The sequence below is a fragment of the Boleophthalmus pectinirostris genome, unplaced genomic scaffold, assembly GCF_026225935.1.
Source record: "Boleophthalmus pectinirostris isolate CB_2022bp ecotype Guang Dong unplaced genomic scaffold, ASM2622593v1 HiC_scaffold_10, whole genome shotgun sequence".
NCBI lineage: Eukaryota > Metazoa > Chordata > Actinopteri > Gobiiformes > Gobiidae > Boleophthalmus > Boleophthalmus pectinirostris.
In genome coordinates, this window is record NW_026570971.1 from 25,330,263 (window position 1) to 25,348,511 (window position 18,249).

General features: G+C 39.4%; 1 protein-coding gene across 1 annotated transcript in view; it reads right to left on the reverse strand.

The window, feature by feature from the left end:
• efna2a (ephrin-A2a) overlaps positions 1–13,953 on the reverse strand; it is a 211,541-nt gene extending 197,588 nt beyond the window's left edge. Inside the window, exon 1 of the mRNA XM_020921855.2 lies at positions 13,811–13,953. Coding sequence (XP_020777514.2) covers positions 13,811–13,953 — 143 coding nt within the window. The remainder of the gene's footprint in view (positions 1–13,810) is intronic.
• Between the last annotated feature and the right edge of the window lie 4,296 nt (positions 13,954–18,249).

An 18,249-nucleotide genomic window follows, 5' to 3' on the forward strand; every position in this document is an offset into this window, starting at 1 on the left:
CGCGAGGGACAGAAAGGGTCACCGGGTTTTCACTCTCGGTCTCGCCGCATAAACGCGATAAAAGTCGGACACATCACAGAGGCTTTAAAGACTCGTGGACATTGGTTAATCTGATATAAATTGATAGTGTTTTTTATAGTCTAATCCTTTTCTTATTTGGGCTTTTCACGACGGACCAGAACGGGTGGTTTTGGCAGGTTTTCACGCACGATGAAACAAGCCAAGTTCACCACTGGGACTGGACTGGAGAAGAGAAGGAGAGGAAAGGGGGGGGGTGCCTTGCCCAGGGACACAATAGGGGAGATTCGAACCCCTGACCGTCTACTTTGTGGGTGAATGCTTAAGCCGCTGTTCCACTGTTGATGCCATCTTACAATAAAAAGTCGATATTACATTTCAGTGGGGTATTAATTGTTAACTCATTACAGATTTAGATCGCCATGATAGATACACAGTAATTGTTTTGAAAATGTCAAAAACAGCATATTAAAATGTTAAATTAGTTTCAATTTCAGTTTTGGAAAAAAAGTCAAAGGACTCGTTTCTAAGTTTTAAGTCGTTTGGATCAATATTCTGTTTCGGCCAAAACTAATAACGGGCTTTCTAATAGAGGTCTGCTCCAGCCTCCACTGTGCAGTCCCACTCCCACCTGCAAGTCCCGCAAGATGAGTGACGTTCGCTTTCTTAGGCTCTATCAAACACGGAGAAGCAGAAAGGAATTGTCTAAAATGTGTGCAAGATTGGACCACATATGCAAATTTAGGCTGCTTAAAATGTTTTTATTAAGGCCAAATAAAATATCCAGGCATAGATTCGTCATTTGTATATTTTACTTTACACTCATATTTAGTTTGCGGGACTGCAGTTTATCATCCCACCCGCCCCCTCCCGCACAGTGTAGTCCCACTCCCGCACACGACCGCAATGAGCTTTCAAAATTTGTCCCACACCGTTTTGCGTCGGGTCCCGCAGGGCTCTACTTTCTAACAGTACGTCCAGGTTCAAGTATTCTGCAGCCTCATGGATAAGGGTGCGCAAAAATATAAAAATATCGTATCGTTTAACGTGATGATACAGTATCGATATCATGGGCTACTGTATATCGACAAGAGTATTTTTTGGTGTATTTTACTAAATTATTTTGTTACAGCTCTACAGTTTTGTTCAGAGGAAGGAAACTTGTTTATGCGACACATTTGACATTTTCACTGTTTTGATGAATAAAATGTTTGTGTTTTATATGAACTTGTTGTGGCTTAACAAAGACTTTTAGTATCACAACCACGATTTAGTCTTTATTTTTTATTGAACTATTTCAAAGCAATTTGAAATATATAAATGCGCTGTATTGTCATATGTATTGCATCGCGGTCTACGTATCGAGGTATGTATCGTATTGGCAACTTCTTAATGGTACTCATGCCATAATCATAAGTTTGGATGATTTTTGGGTAGACATACTAACTCATGAGTATTAACTTGAAACAAAATCTGTGACAAAACAGAATTCATTACACAGAAAATGTTTGGTAATGTTCGAGCTTCAATCCAATCCCTTAATATTTAATGGACGACGCAGCATTTTTCACAATAGATTCCACATTCTGCCAGCCGCAAAGGGAAAATTAGGAGTGTTCACACGTCTGTTTACTACGACTTAATGGAGACAGCAAAACAACACCCAAAGGTTTTACTTGTTTTAATTTAGTATTTAGTTCATTTGAAGTCTTTCTGTCTGGTCACGTGCAATGGAAAAGTGCCACCAATGTCATGGTAAGATATTTTTACAATTAATTTCAAAAGTAGGTCAGACTCAATATTCAGAACGGTCAGGGATAAAATTGGTTTCCAAAATCAAACCTTTTGGGGAATCCTGCTTTAAATGGAATACAAATTTAACAGTTAACTCTTCAGCGTGAGAATTCAAATTGAGATGTTATCAGATTATTTTAGATTCAATTTTTCTGTCCATTGATAAAACTACGTTGAAATCAATAACAACGTAACTGGTTATTTAACATTTTAGGCTATGTCTCTCCAGCACTGTCCCTGGACCCATTCAAACGATATAATATTTAGTTTGAAATTGTTAAATTGTTAATCGCTATGGCAACCGTCCTAACCTTTGATCGCTCTGAAACCCCGTGGATATCACATTTGGGCATGAGAGCAGGTTTGCAGGATCCCGTGCATGTTCCTCTGAGGGGGCACAAATGGAAAATGGGAGCCAGTCTAACCTTGTATTGAGCCACTTTGCTTGTATGTGGTGGAGTGACCTAAATCAGGCTGCCACTGGTGGTATGAGGCAGGGGGCTGTGGTATGAGACAGGGGGCTGTTCTGGATATCCTTCCTTCCTGCATGTTGGATAAATCCCTTTATGTGCTGTGAGCTGCCGGGAGATTTCCAGATCCACTGCTCTAGTATTGTACTGTTGCATCGCATTGTTGTGAAAATGTGTGTCACGTATATATTTTTGAATGCACACCACGAATCGAAAGACAAAATGACCAGATATCGAAGTAAGATACACTGTCGAAAGGGAAAATCCGTATTAAAACTAAAATGAATCCAGCTGTCAGAGGTGGGTAGTGCAATTATCAAGCAGATTTACTCGAGTAACCCCATCGAAAGTGTACTTCTTAGGCTCCATCCACACTAGTACGTATTCGAGTCGTTTTTGTTGCAGATGCAGTGTTTGTCCACACTAATGCGATGGAAAACGGCTCCAGAGATGGAACTATCTGGTGTTGCCAGCTCCCACGAATTCATCTGAGTACGGATCTGATCCAGCACTGTGTGGACGCCTGAAAACGCTGATATGCTGATGCAGGTCTAAGTAATTTACCGCCAAAACGCTCAGAGGCTAGAATATTTGTCCATTCATATATACGGTCTATGCGTATGATCTGCAGACTTATAATCTCTGAAACGTTTCACAGGAACCATCTCCAACGCGACAGAAGAACAGAACAGAACCACAATTAGCAGAACACCCCTCTGTCACAGAAAGAACACTCATATTCCACTGAGTCGTGTCCTTTAGTCCGACAGAAGCTGAACTGCATCAGCGCACAATAGCGAGCTATTTTTGAGTGCTCAGTTTATACAAATTAGCCATGTGGTTTTAAGTTTCGTTTCTGTAAAACGTAAACAAATATGCTCAAAACTGTGTGGAAAGGGAAGGCTTGCGGACACAGAAACGACGTGTCTGGACGCAAATCGTTTCTGATACGGTGATACAGTGATGCAATGATTCGGTGATTTGGGGATTTAGTGGTTTGTTTCAGTGTAAACATAGCATTAGAGTAGTTTTCAGACAAAACACTGCTTGAGTAATACATTTTACAGAGTGACCTTTACTCTTAAAGTTTAAAAGTGAAAAAAGCTGTGTGTTAATAACAGACAATAATTGAAACATTGGCGTTACTGATTTAGGTGTCCTTTGGGATCAATAAAGTATTTATCTGTCTATCAATATATTTATTTTTGTGGTCTATCTAAATTATCTTATCCTTATTAACTTCAAAATATATTATCAGATGTTACACTCAGACAGGACGCTTACTGTTACAACTACTAGGACCACTACTACTTCTACTTTAATACTTGAACTAGATTTGTTGTTTCAGGATATTTATGACTTGATGGCTGTAAAAGTTCTTATCTTATGCAAAAAATACCTGTAGATTAAGGACATAGCACTTTCATTAATCTTAAGTATATCTGAAAATAATTTGAATATAGAACATAATTTTGCAAAAATTGTGCCGAACATCAAACTGAACTACCTCAAAACTGTAATCTAGGTCTGAAAAACTGCTCTGAACTTGTAAAAAAAAAAGACTCATATTGTGAATCCAAAAGCATAAATACCGTTTTTGCAGTGCACTGTCTGTTTGCTGTGACCAAAAGTGCCCAGTACACTTTGAATTGGATTATCTCATACATTTTCTATTATCCACAAAGACCTTGAGCTCCATGGGGCTGGGAGAGAAGGATCCCGCCCGGAGAAGTTGGAGATATGAAGGGGGGTTAGCGTTAGCGGCGAGGCTAATTTGTACGTTGCCCCTTCTCGCACATGGGAACATTTGCCTGGCGAATTTTATTTACAATGACTGATCGGGGTTAGGCGCGTCAAGATCAAGGCACTGTTAAACGAAGCTGACCCGACGTAGCGCTACACAATTAATTAGCAGGTGAGCGCTATTAAAATGTAGACGGTGATTAATGTGTGGAGAAAAGCATGCTGGGAAAACAGGAGCAAATGAGGAAGGCAGACGGTTTGGGAAAACTGCATTGCTCTACTGGATAACAATAGTGCAACAGACTGGTTTAAAGTTGCACTATGTAACTGATCTGCAGCCAGCTTGTCTAACTTATCTGTCTCTATGGAAATAAACCGTTGATGCCATCAGGCCAAGTTACAGGTCAAATCTGTGGAGAGGCGACCCTGCTCATAGTTTTCAAGGTATTTTTGAGCAATAAAAACAAACAAAACTGAATAAATACAAGACAGATAAGTTTATGTACTAGGCAAAGCAATAGTCTCCATGGGGACAGGTACGTGTCAGACAATCCTACCAGAAAAGTTACAGAGTGCAACTTTAAAGGTGCATTATGTAAATTTTCTGATAGAGAAACCACCACCTGGTTGTCTCCATGGAGATGTTATTTCTTTGCTTGGGATGTTCTGCTGTATGCCATTTATTTTTTCTATCTTGCTTTTTTCAGTTTCAGGTGATTATATTGCTAAATAAATAAAATATAAAACAATCCTCACTGTGTACGCTCTAACCTTCCCACAGATCTGACTTGTAGCATGTGCCACCTGCTTGTCTCCATGGAGATAGATAAGTTTAAAACCTTACTGCACAACATATACATACCTCTCGACCAAATTGCAGCGATTGGTTAAATTTAAAAAAGTACCCGCCTATCATTGAGCGAACGAATCCTAATGCTGCGAGATCAGACAGTTTCTACAAAGTGAAACTGGCTGATGAATCAGGCTACAACATTCCAGGCAAAGCAATAAAATCCCCACGGAGAAAACGGGTGATGGACCCTCCAAAAGTGCGTCTTTAATCATAAATAGCTTCCGACCTCCTCAAGGCATTTTCTTAGTTTGTGTGGAGTTTTAAATAAAAGTTTGACAGATGCGCCTTTGACAACCTGCGCTTCCGTCCTGTCACTGTCAGGGCTGTGAGAGCATGAGAACCGGCCCCCGCTGGATTACAGTCACAACACAAAGCAAAATCAGGAGATGCTCTGAAAGTGAATATGCGTCACTCAAGCCAACGCTACAGTCATCAAAGTGGGTCGTGTGCTTTTGAAGAACAAGGTGATAATGATTTTCCTTACAAGCAAAACAAAACGTACAGTAAAAAGGGTGGGGTAATTTGAGTTTTTGCTTTTAAATCTATAGAGAATAAGAGTTATGTGTTTTAAGATTCAGGAATTTACAATGAAATGACACATAGAGACTTCTCCCAGGATCCTAATGATGTTTAGAAATACAGCAAAAAGCATATAAAATTATTTAAGAAAGGTCAGTTGCAAACATTAAAAAGTATAATTTTACTTTCCAATCATGTCTTACTATAGTTCACAAAATTTTCATACCAAGTACCACCACAGAAAGTACTTCCTGAGCACCATCAGATTTAAAACGGGTCTATAACTGGCCTATTCGAAGTCTAAACTCATGTAGGGCTAAACCAGGTCTCAAATAGAACTACAATAAAAGAGAAAATTATGAATTAATTCAATCTAAATTCATAAAATATTTGAACTGCAAGAATACTACATACTACCTTAACGGGACAATTTGGAATTTTGAACATAGGACCTCATTTCTTAGTGAGCCAGTGTGTTGGAGACGTGTGAAGACACTTTTTAAAATATTCCATCAAGTCCTTGTATTTGCAGAGGTCGCTGGTGCTAGGCTAGTGCATGTCAATGGCCATAGTTAGCCTGCCACTAAAAACAGTCTTACCCACTCCACAAAACACCCGAAGCAAATCTATTATCACGCCAGACTGTTGATGTAAATTTCTGTGTCAGTAGAATAAAGTAAAGTAAAACCAACCTTGCATTTGAAGGATTTATGTCTGGGCAGCAGCAGTGAGTTGTACTTCCTGATAGAAAGCTTGGCAGCGGCGGATTGATATATGAGAAAATTGTCCCTCAACATGCAAAGATTCATGAGATGCAAGATTAGTTTTATATCAAACATCATTCTATCAACACAGACATTTACATTGACAGTCTGGCATAATAATAGATCTGCTTTGGCTGTTTTGTGGAGTGGGTAAGACTGTTTTTAGTGGCAGGCTAACTATGGCCATTGACATGCACTAGCCTAGCACCAGCGACCTCTGCAAATACAAGGACTGGATGGAATATTTTAAAAAGTGTCTCCACACTTCTCCAACACTCTGGCTCACTAGGAAATGAGGTCTTATGTCCAAAATTCTGAACTAACCCTTTAAGTAAATGTTCATTCTCTGTGTACCTTATAGCAACCTGTCATTCGCTTTTGACATGAACAATTTCTATGTACAGACCAATCAGACATCCTCCTCTACAGGTACGTTGTAGCTAAAAATAGTTTCCATTTTAACCTTAAGCGTACAGTTTTTATATTGCGAATTCCACCGAGGCATATTAACATTTCTTTTAACAGATAGAATTAAAAGTCAAGCTCATTCTGAAAGCAGGCCTGCACTTCTTGTAAATGGCCCTATACGTGCTAAAACAACTAATTGCGCTCCTCAGTGGGGTAGAAGATGTAATTGAATAAAGCAAAGTGAATGGTAAAAGCCTAAATCATCCGTGTGGCCTTATTAAATGCTTGTGTTGTGATGAATGCTGCACATTTGAGGAGAGGAGCTGCTTATATGAGCCATATGTTAAACACTAATTCATGAATAATTGCTGTAGACTCCTCCACAGTGGGAGAAATCAGGCTTTTGCTGTTCCCATGATCCCTTTAGTAAGACATGCGCAGTTGGAAGAAAGTTTAGAAAGTCTGGTTTGTTGAAATCTACTTCACTCCAGTACTTAAAGATGCATTGTGTAACTTTTCTGGTGGAGGGTCCATCACCTGCTTGTTTCTATGGATATGTCATTGCTCTTCCTGGAGTTCCACTATGAAATTAAACATCTCTACCTTGCTTTTATTCATTTACAGGTGGGTTTATTGCTCAAAAATACTGACCAAAAATAAAAACAGGCATTCGCACTATGGGCGGGGTTGCCTCTCCACAGATCTGACCTGTAACTTGGTCTGGTTTGGTCTCCATGAAGATAGAAAGGTTTAATACCATACTGTGAAACACGCTCAGCTGAAAGAAAATTTAAAATGTTTGGTTTGTCGAAACTGACTTCACTCCAGTACTTAAAGGTGCTTTGTGTAACTTTTTTGGTGGAGGGTCCATCACCTGCTTTTTTCTATGGATGTGTCATTGCTCTGCCTGAAATGTTCCACTGTATGACATTAAACATCATCTTACATTTATTCAATTACAGGTGGTTTTATAGCTCAAACATACCCAGAAAATCATGTTCTGACTGTGAGCGGGGTTACCTCTCCACAGATCTGACCTGTAACTTGGTCTGGTTTGGTCTCCATGAAGATAGAAAGGTTTAATTCCAGATAAAGCAATAACAGCTCCATGAAGAAAAACATTCGACGGACACTCCACCAGAAAACGAACACAATGCACCATTAAAAACACTGTATTATTAAGTAAGTAAGTTAAAGTACGACCACTGCAATACTGCAATTAACACTACTATGATTACTTCTCAGCCAGATGCTTTTACTGACAGAGAACTGGCTGTGGACCTCTTGATTAAAAAGATCCGTCTTGCTCTTGATTAAAATTCAACGATTTGTACAGCCTTATGAAAACATTACTTCAAATACTTCTTTCACAACTATGACCATTGAGGCAAAAAAAAAAAAAAAAAACTGGATTACTCATATAACTCTTGCAGGCCCGTCAACAGATATTTGGGGGCCCGGGGCGAGAAACCTCACATGGGCCCCCCTCTAAAATTAATTAATAGGCAGAGGTTCCAATTGTGGGCCTGGGACAATAGACCCTTTGCCCAACTTATCTTGTCACTAATGTTACTAACACTAATGAAGTACTTAACCTAAAATTACATGTAAAGAATATTATGCATACATACCTACAAATATCAATATCACAAACATATGTTAAAAAAAAAAAGCTCTGATCGCTCATCCTGCAAAGATCTCAGTGCCAAAGTTTGATTGTTAAACACTTTCACAGCTCTCTCATTTGCCTCTAAATAATTTTATGTGATGAAATTTGAAGAAAACACTTCCTACAAAATATTATGAATTCAGTTTCAGAAAACACAAAGCAAAATGAAAGCTTATGCGGTCGTTCTAAAATGATTATAGAGCTCAAAACGTAAAAAATCTTACGCAACTGTCCAGATGTATAAAACTTCCTTAGAGATACATGAGCAAAAATAATATAGAAATGTAAACAAAAGATCCACAACAACCTTCTAACTACTGGTAACGCATCCATTTTATTGAACAATTAGGATCGATACCATAGCGATTAACAATTTAAAAACATATTATAACTTTTGAATGGCAAAAAGTCCTCAAAATGTCACCTACAATAAAGTTAAGGAAGCTGAAACCCACACAGTTAAAATAGCGTCTTAAAATCTTCATTATCTTAACATTACGCGAACAAAAAAACTCCATGATGTACGACGACGCGACTATGAATCCAGACCATAATCTAGTGCCCGTCCTTCAGTACTTTTTTGTAGGTCAAACTTTTGGACGACCACGCATCCTGATGGCTCAATACAATCCGATGAGCTCGGTTAGTATAATGTGATCAATTAAGACACATCTGTGCGTTTGGCGTTTGTTTGTGTCGCCGCGGAAACAATAGCTGCTGTTCTGGGATGATGTATGGGCCCCGGTATTCCAGCCAAATTCATTACGCGATTCATTTTAAAGTGTACAAGTTGCTTTAATAGTAGCTATGTACTTATATCTGAGTGATGGCGCTCCACTAGACTGCACCCCGTAATGGCGAGGTTAGGGGCGTAATTTATCATGCTGGCTTCATTTGAGTTTGAACATATATCCGATTTTGTCCACCTTAAAAACCAGAGATGCGTGCGAAATAGAAAGTTTGTAAACCGATAAGTTAAAAGCTAAGACGGTAAAAATGTTTGTGTAGAAAAATTAGCGGGCGTAACATTAACGAATACGCTGATGAAGTAAATGTGTAACATGAAAAACTGGAACCGTTGCCATGGTAATATACGATTCAAAACCATTTATTCAATATTATTAATGGTAGAAGGTCCTCAAAATGTCTCCTGTAACAAGTACCTGAAATAAAAAATATTGTCAATGCATGTGTTTCTCAAACTGTGGTGTGCATCTTAATTAATCTTAAAACGAAGTAAAAATATATCCTTGGTTTTTCGAGTAATGAAAAATTGGTGCCGTTGCCATAGTAATATACAATTCTATATTCTATAATTATTCTATATTTTAATGGTAAAAAGTCCTCAAAATGGCTCCTATGATAAGAATCTGAAGTTGAGAAAATTACGAATGAATGTGTTTCTCAAACTGTGGTGCGCGTAAATATGAGCGAATATGCAAATGAAGTAAGATACAAATAATGATTTATCTCTATCCATGTTTTTAGGAAGACAGCGTTGCGGAACATTTCATAATAAAGATTTGCTGTAAATCATTCAATTTAAAAAATGACTCTGATGACAAGAATCTGAAGTAGTGAAAATTGCAAATGAACATGTTTCTCAAACTGTGGTGCGCGTAAATGTTAGCGGATATGTGGATGAAGTAAGATACAAATTCAGATTTATCTCTATCCATGTTTAGGAAGACAGCATTGCAGAACATTGTATAGAAATTTGCGGCAAAAAATTTTTATTGAAATAATTTGATAAACATCGGCAAACATCTTCAAGGTTTGTAAGTGTAACTGTACTTTGTAACCATTTCTTTAAACATTGTAAGGCGTAACATAAAAAATTAGGACGGTTGCCATAGTGACATACACTTAAAAATTTCAAAATTATATTTTTAAAGGTAAAAAATCCTCAAAATGGCTCCTATGACAAGAATCTGAAGTTGAGAAAATTGCGAATAAATGTGTTTCTCAAACTGTGGTGCGCGTAAATATCAGCGGATATGCGAATGAAGTAAGATACAAATAAGGATTTATCTGTTTTTAGATAAATTAAGATTTTTGAACTTTTAGGAAGACAGCAATGCGGAACATTTTATAAAAATTTGTGGTAAAAAAATTAAATTGAAATAATTTGATCAAACATCGGCAAACATCTTCAAGGTAGTAAGTGTAACTGTACTTTGTAACCGTTTCTTTAAACATTGTAAGGCGTAACATAAAAAAATTAGGACCGTTGCCATAGTGACATACACTTAAAAACTTCAAAATGATCTTTTTAAAGGTAAAAAGTCCTATGTTTTTCAAACTGTGGTGCGCGTAAATATTAGCGAATATGCGAAATGAAGTAAGATACAAATACAGATTTATCTCTATCCATGTTTCTAGACTAATAAAAATGTTTAAACGTTTAGGAAGATAGCATTGCGGAATATTTTATAAAAATTTGTGGTAAAAAATTTAATTGAAATAATTTGATAAACATGGGCAAAAATCTACAAGGTTAGTACGTGTAACTGTACTTTGTAACCATTTCTTTAAATATTGTAAGGTGTAATATAAAAAATTAGGACCGTTGCCATAGTGACATACACTTCAAAACTAATTATATTATCTTTTTAAAGGTTAAAACTCCTCAAAATGGCTCCAATAACAAGAATCTGAAACTGAGAAAATTGTAATTAGCGGATGTAAGTATTTGCGAAAATGCTGATGAAGTAAGATCGCTATCCATTATTTTTAGAGTAATGAAAACTTGGGACCGTTGCCATAGTGATATACAATTCAACACGAATCATTCTATATTTGAAAAGGTAAAAAGCCCCAAAAATGACTCCTTTAACATGAAGCTGAATTGATAAAATTGTCATATTGTGTGTGTTTCTCAAAATGTGGTGCGCGTCTTAATCAGGACACACAGATCGAATACTTATCTGCAAAAAAAATGATGTAACATTAAATTAAAATTGCTGTTCTGTCAGGCCAAATGATGAACCAGAATTACTGCGGTAACTTACAATATATATGAACTGAGAAAACTGTCAATATGTGTGTTTCTCAAACTGAGGTGCGCGTCTTAATTATGATGCACAGGTTTTGCTAAACAGTGAATATTTATTGGCATAAATACAATATACAACATTCTCACAATACAGAGAACCAACAAAATTACTCTAAGTTAAAACCTTGAATAATATAAAAGGGATTGTCAGTCAAAATGATGTGTTGTGGTAAAAATCTGACTTCAATAAATTCGAAATACCAAGTCAATTCGAGGAGCAAAAAGCTGCGGTGCCACTGCCAACACTGCCTCTAACTATGATCAATGTAGTGGACCAGCCTTTAATAAAATAATTAAAACCACTCAAGCCTGGAAATTAAACTTCTATGCGCTGCCAATCACAACTAATAGAAACGGAAATGTCTCAAAAATTTGAAAATTAACTGCTACGGGGCAACAAAGTCCAATGTGCTCTGATAACTGCACACGTATTAACTTGAATAAATCTGAACTACGGCTACACAATTTGGGAAGAATACGTAATTGCATTTTATTTTTACAAGCGTTGAAATTGTGATTACATTTACAATTTATGTTTTAATAATAGGATTCTGTTCAAACTTCACTTTTTAAGACGTCCCGGAGAATAGAGAAAAGACTGAAAAATTAGGAATTAGGTCAAAATTAAAATGAGGTATTCGCTGTTTTAACGCAGAATGAGCCAGAATATTTTGTTGTTTGTGGAAGAAATTACGGCACGTTAAAAGCTGCAGCCTTTCCGATTTAATAATTGCGCTCGCTCAAATTGTAATTTCGATTTGATTACGATTTATCTTGCGGTCGTAATCTGTACCGTCGTCACCTTGCACCGTTTCTGATTTCTTTCTTTCATCAAATCTGCAAAACGCGTCTGGACATTTTCGCCGTGCGCCTTCCCCATCTTTTCCCACTTTAATCTGTTTTCGAAATCTGCGTTTATTTCAGACATTTAGATTCGGAATTGGCTTCAAATTGTCGCTGACGAATGGACTTTGTCGGCGGGCCTCTCCGCCAGATTACAGCAATCCCAAATTTTGTGCTAGAAGTCCGCGCATGGGCAAATCACCCTCACCTTCATAGCTTTCGTCCCAATGCATTTTTGATGTGGCCTTCTTTTTTTCCTTGCACCCAAAAGCTAGTGTCCATATAACTTAAATTTAACCGGTGACGTTGGCTGTTTGAACGTGTGAGTGTGTGCGCGGCGAGCAAAAGAAAAGGAGAAAATGTTCCCCCTTGCCTCTTTAATATTTGAGAAGTCTTCTGTCGAAAAGTGATGCAGTCATAGCCCTGGCCCGTATGCGAACTAACTGAGCCGTGAGCGAGCAAGACGGAGCACTTTCAATGTTTATTTATCTACCTGGGAGGGAAAGAGTCGGACGAGGAAGCAAGGGAGGACGGAAGGAAGGAAGGAAGCGAAAGAGCTAGGAGAGAGGAAGAGTGAGAGAAAGACTGGCCCACTTGTCACAAACGATTAGAGTGATGGACGCGGCGTGCCCTGTCCCATGCCAATGAGAGGAGCCCGTTGTGTTCGGTGTGCCCAAAATACTTTAAAATGTACTTGGTGCTATAGTGGTAGGAAAGTAGTAAGCGATTGAAGACTTAAGTGCAAATTGTAGTGCGTTTTGGGTTCGTTTTTTGGAGAGAGGAGTTGTTTAAGATTTTAGGTATTAGGATATGCACAGACAGAACTAGGTCTCATCACAGGGACTTTTATGTAACGTGAAATTTCAAAGTAAAAGCCTCGCTCAGAAAAGGAAGGACTCTATATCATGCGACAAAAGTGCAGACGAAAAAGTACAAAATGTGCAATGTTTTTAAATATGTTATCATAAAATATTACTGTAAATAAATCGTTAATAATTGACAAACTTACGTATAATTTTATCATGAATTTTCTTGAGCTGTGTTTTTGGAAGTAAACTATAAGATATTTTAGAGTTAACCTATTTGTAAAAATGCATTCTAGCCAGAACAGGCTACAAAACCATACACAATAACATAAACATATGGTACAAGTAATGCAACCATCTATGCATCTTGTTTTTTGAATTGGCAAAAGAAGGGGAGGCAATAATCAGAGATAATCCACAAATTGCTGCCAACAATGAATAAGTTATATGACCTAAGAGAAAATCTATTTTCATTAGTGCTTCTTGAAATTCAGCAGAATAAAATGTGTAGTGTGTACTGCAGGTTTGTGAGCTGTTGTAAGAAAAAGTGTCATGTTTGAGAGCGACAGCGTCAGAACGTGTTTGTGATAAAGAACAAAAAGCGTCTCTGGATGAGGAGCGCAGCGGCGGAGGAAGGATGCCCTCATTGTCTGAGACAAAAGGAGTCCCTCCGCCACAAAACACGGCACTGAGCGCAAACCTCCACCTGAGCGCGCGGAGCTGCACATTATTCAGAGCTGAATGTTGCAACAGTGACTCAACACATAAAAGAGCAGTCAGAGCGATGCGTCAGGAGAAATGCGTACATGTTTCTTTACAGACGCGATAGAGATGGAGAGGCAGTTTTGGAGACAGAGAGTGGACTCACTTGGGGTTGGAGCTGTTCCAGTAGACGGCGTGTCTGTCAAAGATGATCTTCTCCTCTGCCCACGCGGACGCCCAGGACAGGACGGCCAGAAGCACGAGCTCCATCCCACAGCGCGGTCCGAGCGGCCACAGCATCACGCGCATCCAGCCGGGACTCGCTTCTGTCGCTCACGTGGAGGCTCTCACTTTCACTGCGTTGCTGCTGCTGCACAAACCCTCGTTAGATCTTTAGCTTTAAGGACCAACGTGCGCATGAATCAATAACTGGACTGAGTTGCAAAAACATGCAAGTATTTCAAGTCATAGTGGTGCAAAACACACTTTAAAAGTAAGCCGTTGCAGACAAATAAAAGAACTCACATGTTATTGACAAAATGCTGTGATCTCCGAAAGTTTTGTCCCATTACGCGCACGCAGACATGCGCGCGTGGATTAGATCCACAGAAATAAACGATGATCCAATATTCATCTGACGTGCGTAACTCTGTTATAGGTTTGTTTGATCACAAGCAGGCGCGAGACAACATCAGAATGCTCCGTCATATTTACATCTGTGCTGCTATCACATCAAATCTTCCACTTGACCTTCTTTTTTTATCGCGAGACATTCCACAAAAACACAACGTTCCTCAGCGCTGTTCTCAGTCCAAACTTAAGGAACAAAACACTGGAGCATCCTCTTCACTCTGCCTCCTCTCGCAACTTCCTCCGCTGCCTCAGCATCGACTCCAGCGCGGACTCCCCTTCCGCGTCACGCCGCTCGTTAACTGATCTCAGCTTAATCCGCACATGCCCCGAGCGCGCACTCTGCACCTATGGCGGCCACAACAGCGCTCAGCGGAGTCCTCGCTCAGTCGCACAGTGGATCTAACCCCCTCCCCCCGTCTCCTTCTTTCTCTTCTCCTCTTTCTCGCTTGCTCTTTCTTCGTTTCCGCGCGGGTGGGGTGATATAGCGGTGCTGTGCCGTGCGGTGCCGCGCTGCCTCGGGGGACTCTTGGCTTGGCTGACTCACTGCGCCCCGGCTCTATGCGCGGCTTTATGTATGAGAAGCCTCGAGTCACTCTTTCATATGGAAACGAATCAGAGTTCAAAGATAAAACGAAGAAGATTAGCGTTAACTTTATTTATGTGACTTTTTATAAATCGCAGCCATCTGTGAGACTGTATGGGCTTTAAGTGCCAAGCAGCTGGTTGTGTGAAGCGCCCATAAAGTTTTGTTTGAAAGCTGCTGGCTGATGGATGAGCTCGCGCACATACGTACAGCAAAAGGAGCGTGCGTGATGGATCGCTGGAACACTGGAGTCATTTTCCATCAGTGTCCATTAGCCCAAAGGGCGCAGCAGAAGGCTGCGCAGAGAGAAAAACCTGCGCCATAAAGATGCCAGAGCAGACACCTCTGTCCCTGACTGTGCTCACCTCCGGCCCACGCGCCACAGAAACTGTACATCTGAGTCCAAATCTGTCCTGGGGGCGGTCAGGGCCAGGGTTAGTTTTACATAGGCCTATAGCCTTCAGTTTGCGGACTACATAAAGTAACCTCAAACTTACATTTGTAGATCACATTTATATTTTGATGTGCGCGTTGGATACATTATCAGCCGTTTTAAGTGCTGGGCTCAAACTGAACAGATACCACTGCACTGTACGTGTTTTTGGCATTTTTTTGGCAGATCAATAGGTCTATTTAGAGTTTTATTGTTTTTAATCACCGCTGTTTAATGAGCTTTCATTGTTGAATGATAAAGAAACACTCGTGTTATTCAAAGTTGACAAGAGCCATTTGTTCATTGCCCCATTTGTGTTTATGAACTTGCCTTGTTTGTGTTTGGTCTGCAGTGATGGGAGAGACTGCAGTCTGTGAGGCTGAATGAGCTTTAGGCACAAAATCCATCACGTTTAAAACTATCGACCTCTGAATTATTTGTAAAACATTCATTTGTTTAATCCAAACAGGGAGTACAGCCTTAACAAATGACGCAGGATTTTAGTGACTACACAATTTCCCCTAAAGTCTAAAGTGATGAATTTCTGGAGTTACAAACATTGTGCAGATTTCCCACAATTCACCTTGTTCCCAGCCTCCGAGAGATCTCCTTCATCGTTTTAAACAGCACCTTTCTGCTGCTCCATCACTCTGTTTAGATCATCTATGCAAAGTGTCCCAGTTTTCCACGGCCCCCCTCTGCCTGCAAAGTAATGCCTGTAATTTTGGATGAGAGAGGGAGAGGAGAGCACCCCTATAACCCAAATACAGCTGCGTGTTGTCCGCCTCCTAAAATGAATAATTCAGGAAGTGTCTGAGGCGTGCACATGTCCTGCCCGGATGCTCGCGGGAGGCTTTGGGATGGTGCTGTAAATGGAGACACTAAATTTGCCAGAGACATCCTTCACCTCGTCCCTCTCCTCTGCTGTCGCTCTGATACTGACTCCATAAAACCTCTAATGCAGTGTACAGCGGGACAGAGCAGGCTGAACCCACTGCGAGCTACAAGGAAATGTAAAACTGTACAAAACTGGGTAAAGCTGGTACTGTTGCCTGAAAAGATATCTTATTAAAGGCCCCATATTACGCATAATTGACTCATGTGAGCTTTAAGCCATGCCATCTCATTGAAAACATACCTGGAGTTGTGTTTTGTTCGATTCACACGTTTGAGCAGTCCTGCATTATTAGTCTCTCTACATCTCCAGAGCTCAAAATACTCTGTTCCACCTTGAATGTCATGAAGCTGTACTTTTCAACAGCTACATTTGACCCTTTGTTTGGTGGAGTTTGGCAACTCTAGGGCTGAAATGATACAAGTTTAAAAACACAGTGGAGCACTTCCTGTATTACCACATGACATCACAAGTTAAAACAGAGTGTTTTCATTTTGATATAAGAACTCAGCCTAAATATGCAGGGTTTAACATGTTAAACATGTGTGAATAAAACAAAACACAACTCCAGGTGTGTTTTGGAGTATAGTGTAATATGGACCCTTTCAAGACGTGTATTTACTTCAGCACATTGAAAATACAGCCACCTCCTGTAACATTTCAGACAAAAATATACTTCAATAAAATTCTTTATTTGATAAGATATGTTATTACAGACAAAAAACATGCATCTTTACTGTGCATGCATCTCCGCAGATCTGACTTTAACTTGACCTGGTGAAGGGCACGCCACCTGCTCGTCTCCATCGAAATATTATTGCTTTGTCTGGAATGTTCCACAGTATGGTATTATACTTGTTCATGGAGAATGTTAAGTAAGGTTTTAACTTTCTATTTGTAGTTAGTTATGCTGGTGTCATGCCCAGAGGCATGAGTGCCCCTAATGTTCTCATAGTCTTGGGTTTGTCTTTGGGATAACCTTAAGTCAAATATTTATATCAAATTCAATCTGAATAAATTACAAAATGTACAATATGTGTTTCTAAAAGCCTGGTTGGTTTACTTTTACACTTCAGATTCTCACATATATAGGCTACTTGTCTCATTATTTTGAAGTAATAGTACATTTTAGTTTGAGTCCTCTGTTTTTTTATGAATGTACTAGTGTATGTTGTTGGTCATTCAGTCAGTAATTCTACCAATACTTACCATACACCACTTTCTTGCATAAACAAGTGGGGAAGTGTAGTATAGGTGGAGAAAGTCTCTTGCCTAAGGACACAAAAATAGTGTGCGCTTCAACTTGTGAACTGATGTGCAAACTCCCAGAACCACCTGAGCCACTGTTGCCTAAAAAGAGTTCACGTTCAGTTGATTTGGACTTTAAATGTTTGCAGTTTCCCATTTCAGAAACATTTTCAAGTAACCGAACTCATGCACTGACCCGTGTTTATTTCAGATTTGGTTGTATCATTACTTTGCAAAGTGGACTATTTGAGACACAGAGAAGCCTTTTGTCTCACAGTCCCACATGGATAGAGTTTCACATTTGAGTGCCCGTTTTCAGTATTAAACATGTCACAGATGACACAGAGTTTGTGGTTTCAGAACATCAGGAGTCAGCCTCCTCAGTCACCACAGTCGCTCCTGGCTAATGCTGTGTGGCCCCAGACTCAGTATCTGCATGATTAGAGAGAGTGCGCTCATGTAAATAAGTGTTGCCAGATGTGTTAAAAAACCTCTGTGCACATGTTTTCACTTATAATCTGCTCTGAAGAAAGACAGAGATGTCCTGGGGTCACAATTCAATCAGTAAACTCACTTCTGAACAGGAGAGACCGTGTACTCTAGTACTATTGCTTCAGAAGTATTGAAGTAAAAGGTAAAAGTAGTTATCTGATGTAGGCTAGAACACAATAGAAAATATTGCACATGTGAGTAGACGATGCAATAAAATGTACTTCAGTCATATTCAGGTGGTGCTATGCAACTTCTGCAGCCACAGTTGCCCTGGGACAGAATTAAACATGTGTGGCTGTTCCTATAAACTGCTTTCCACTG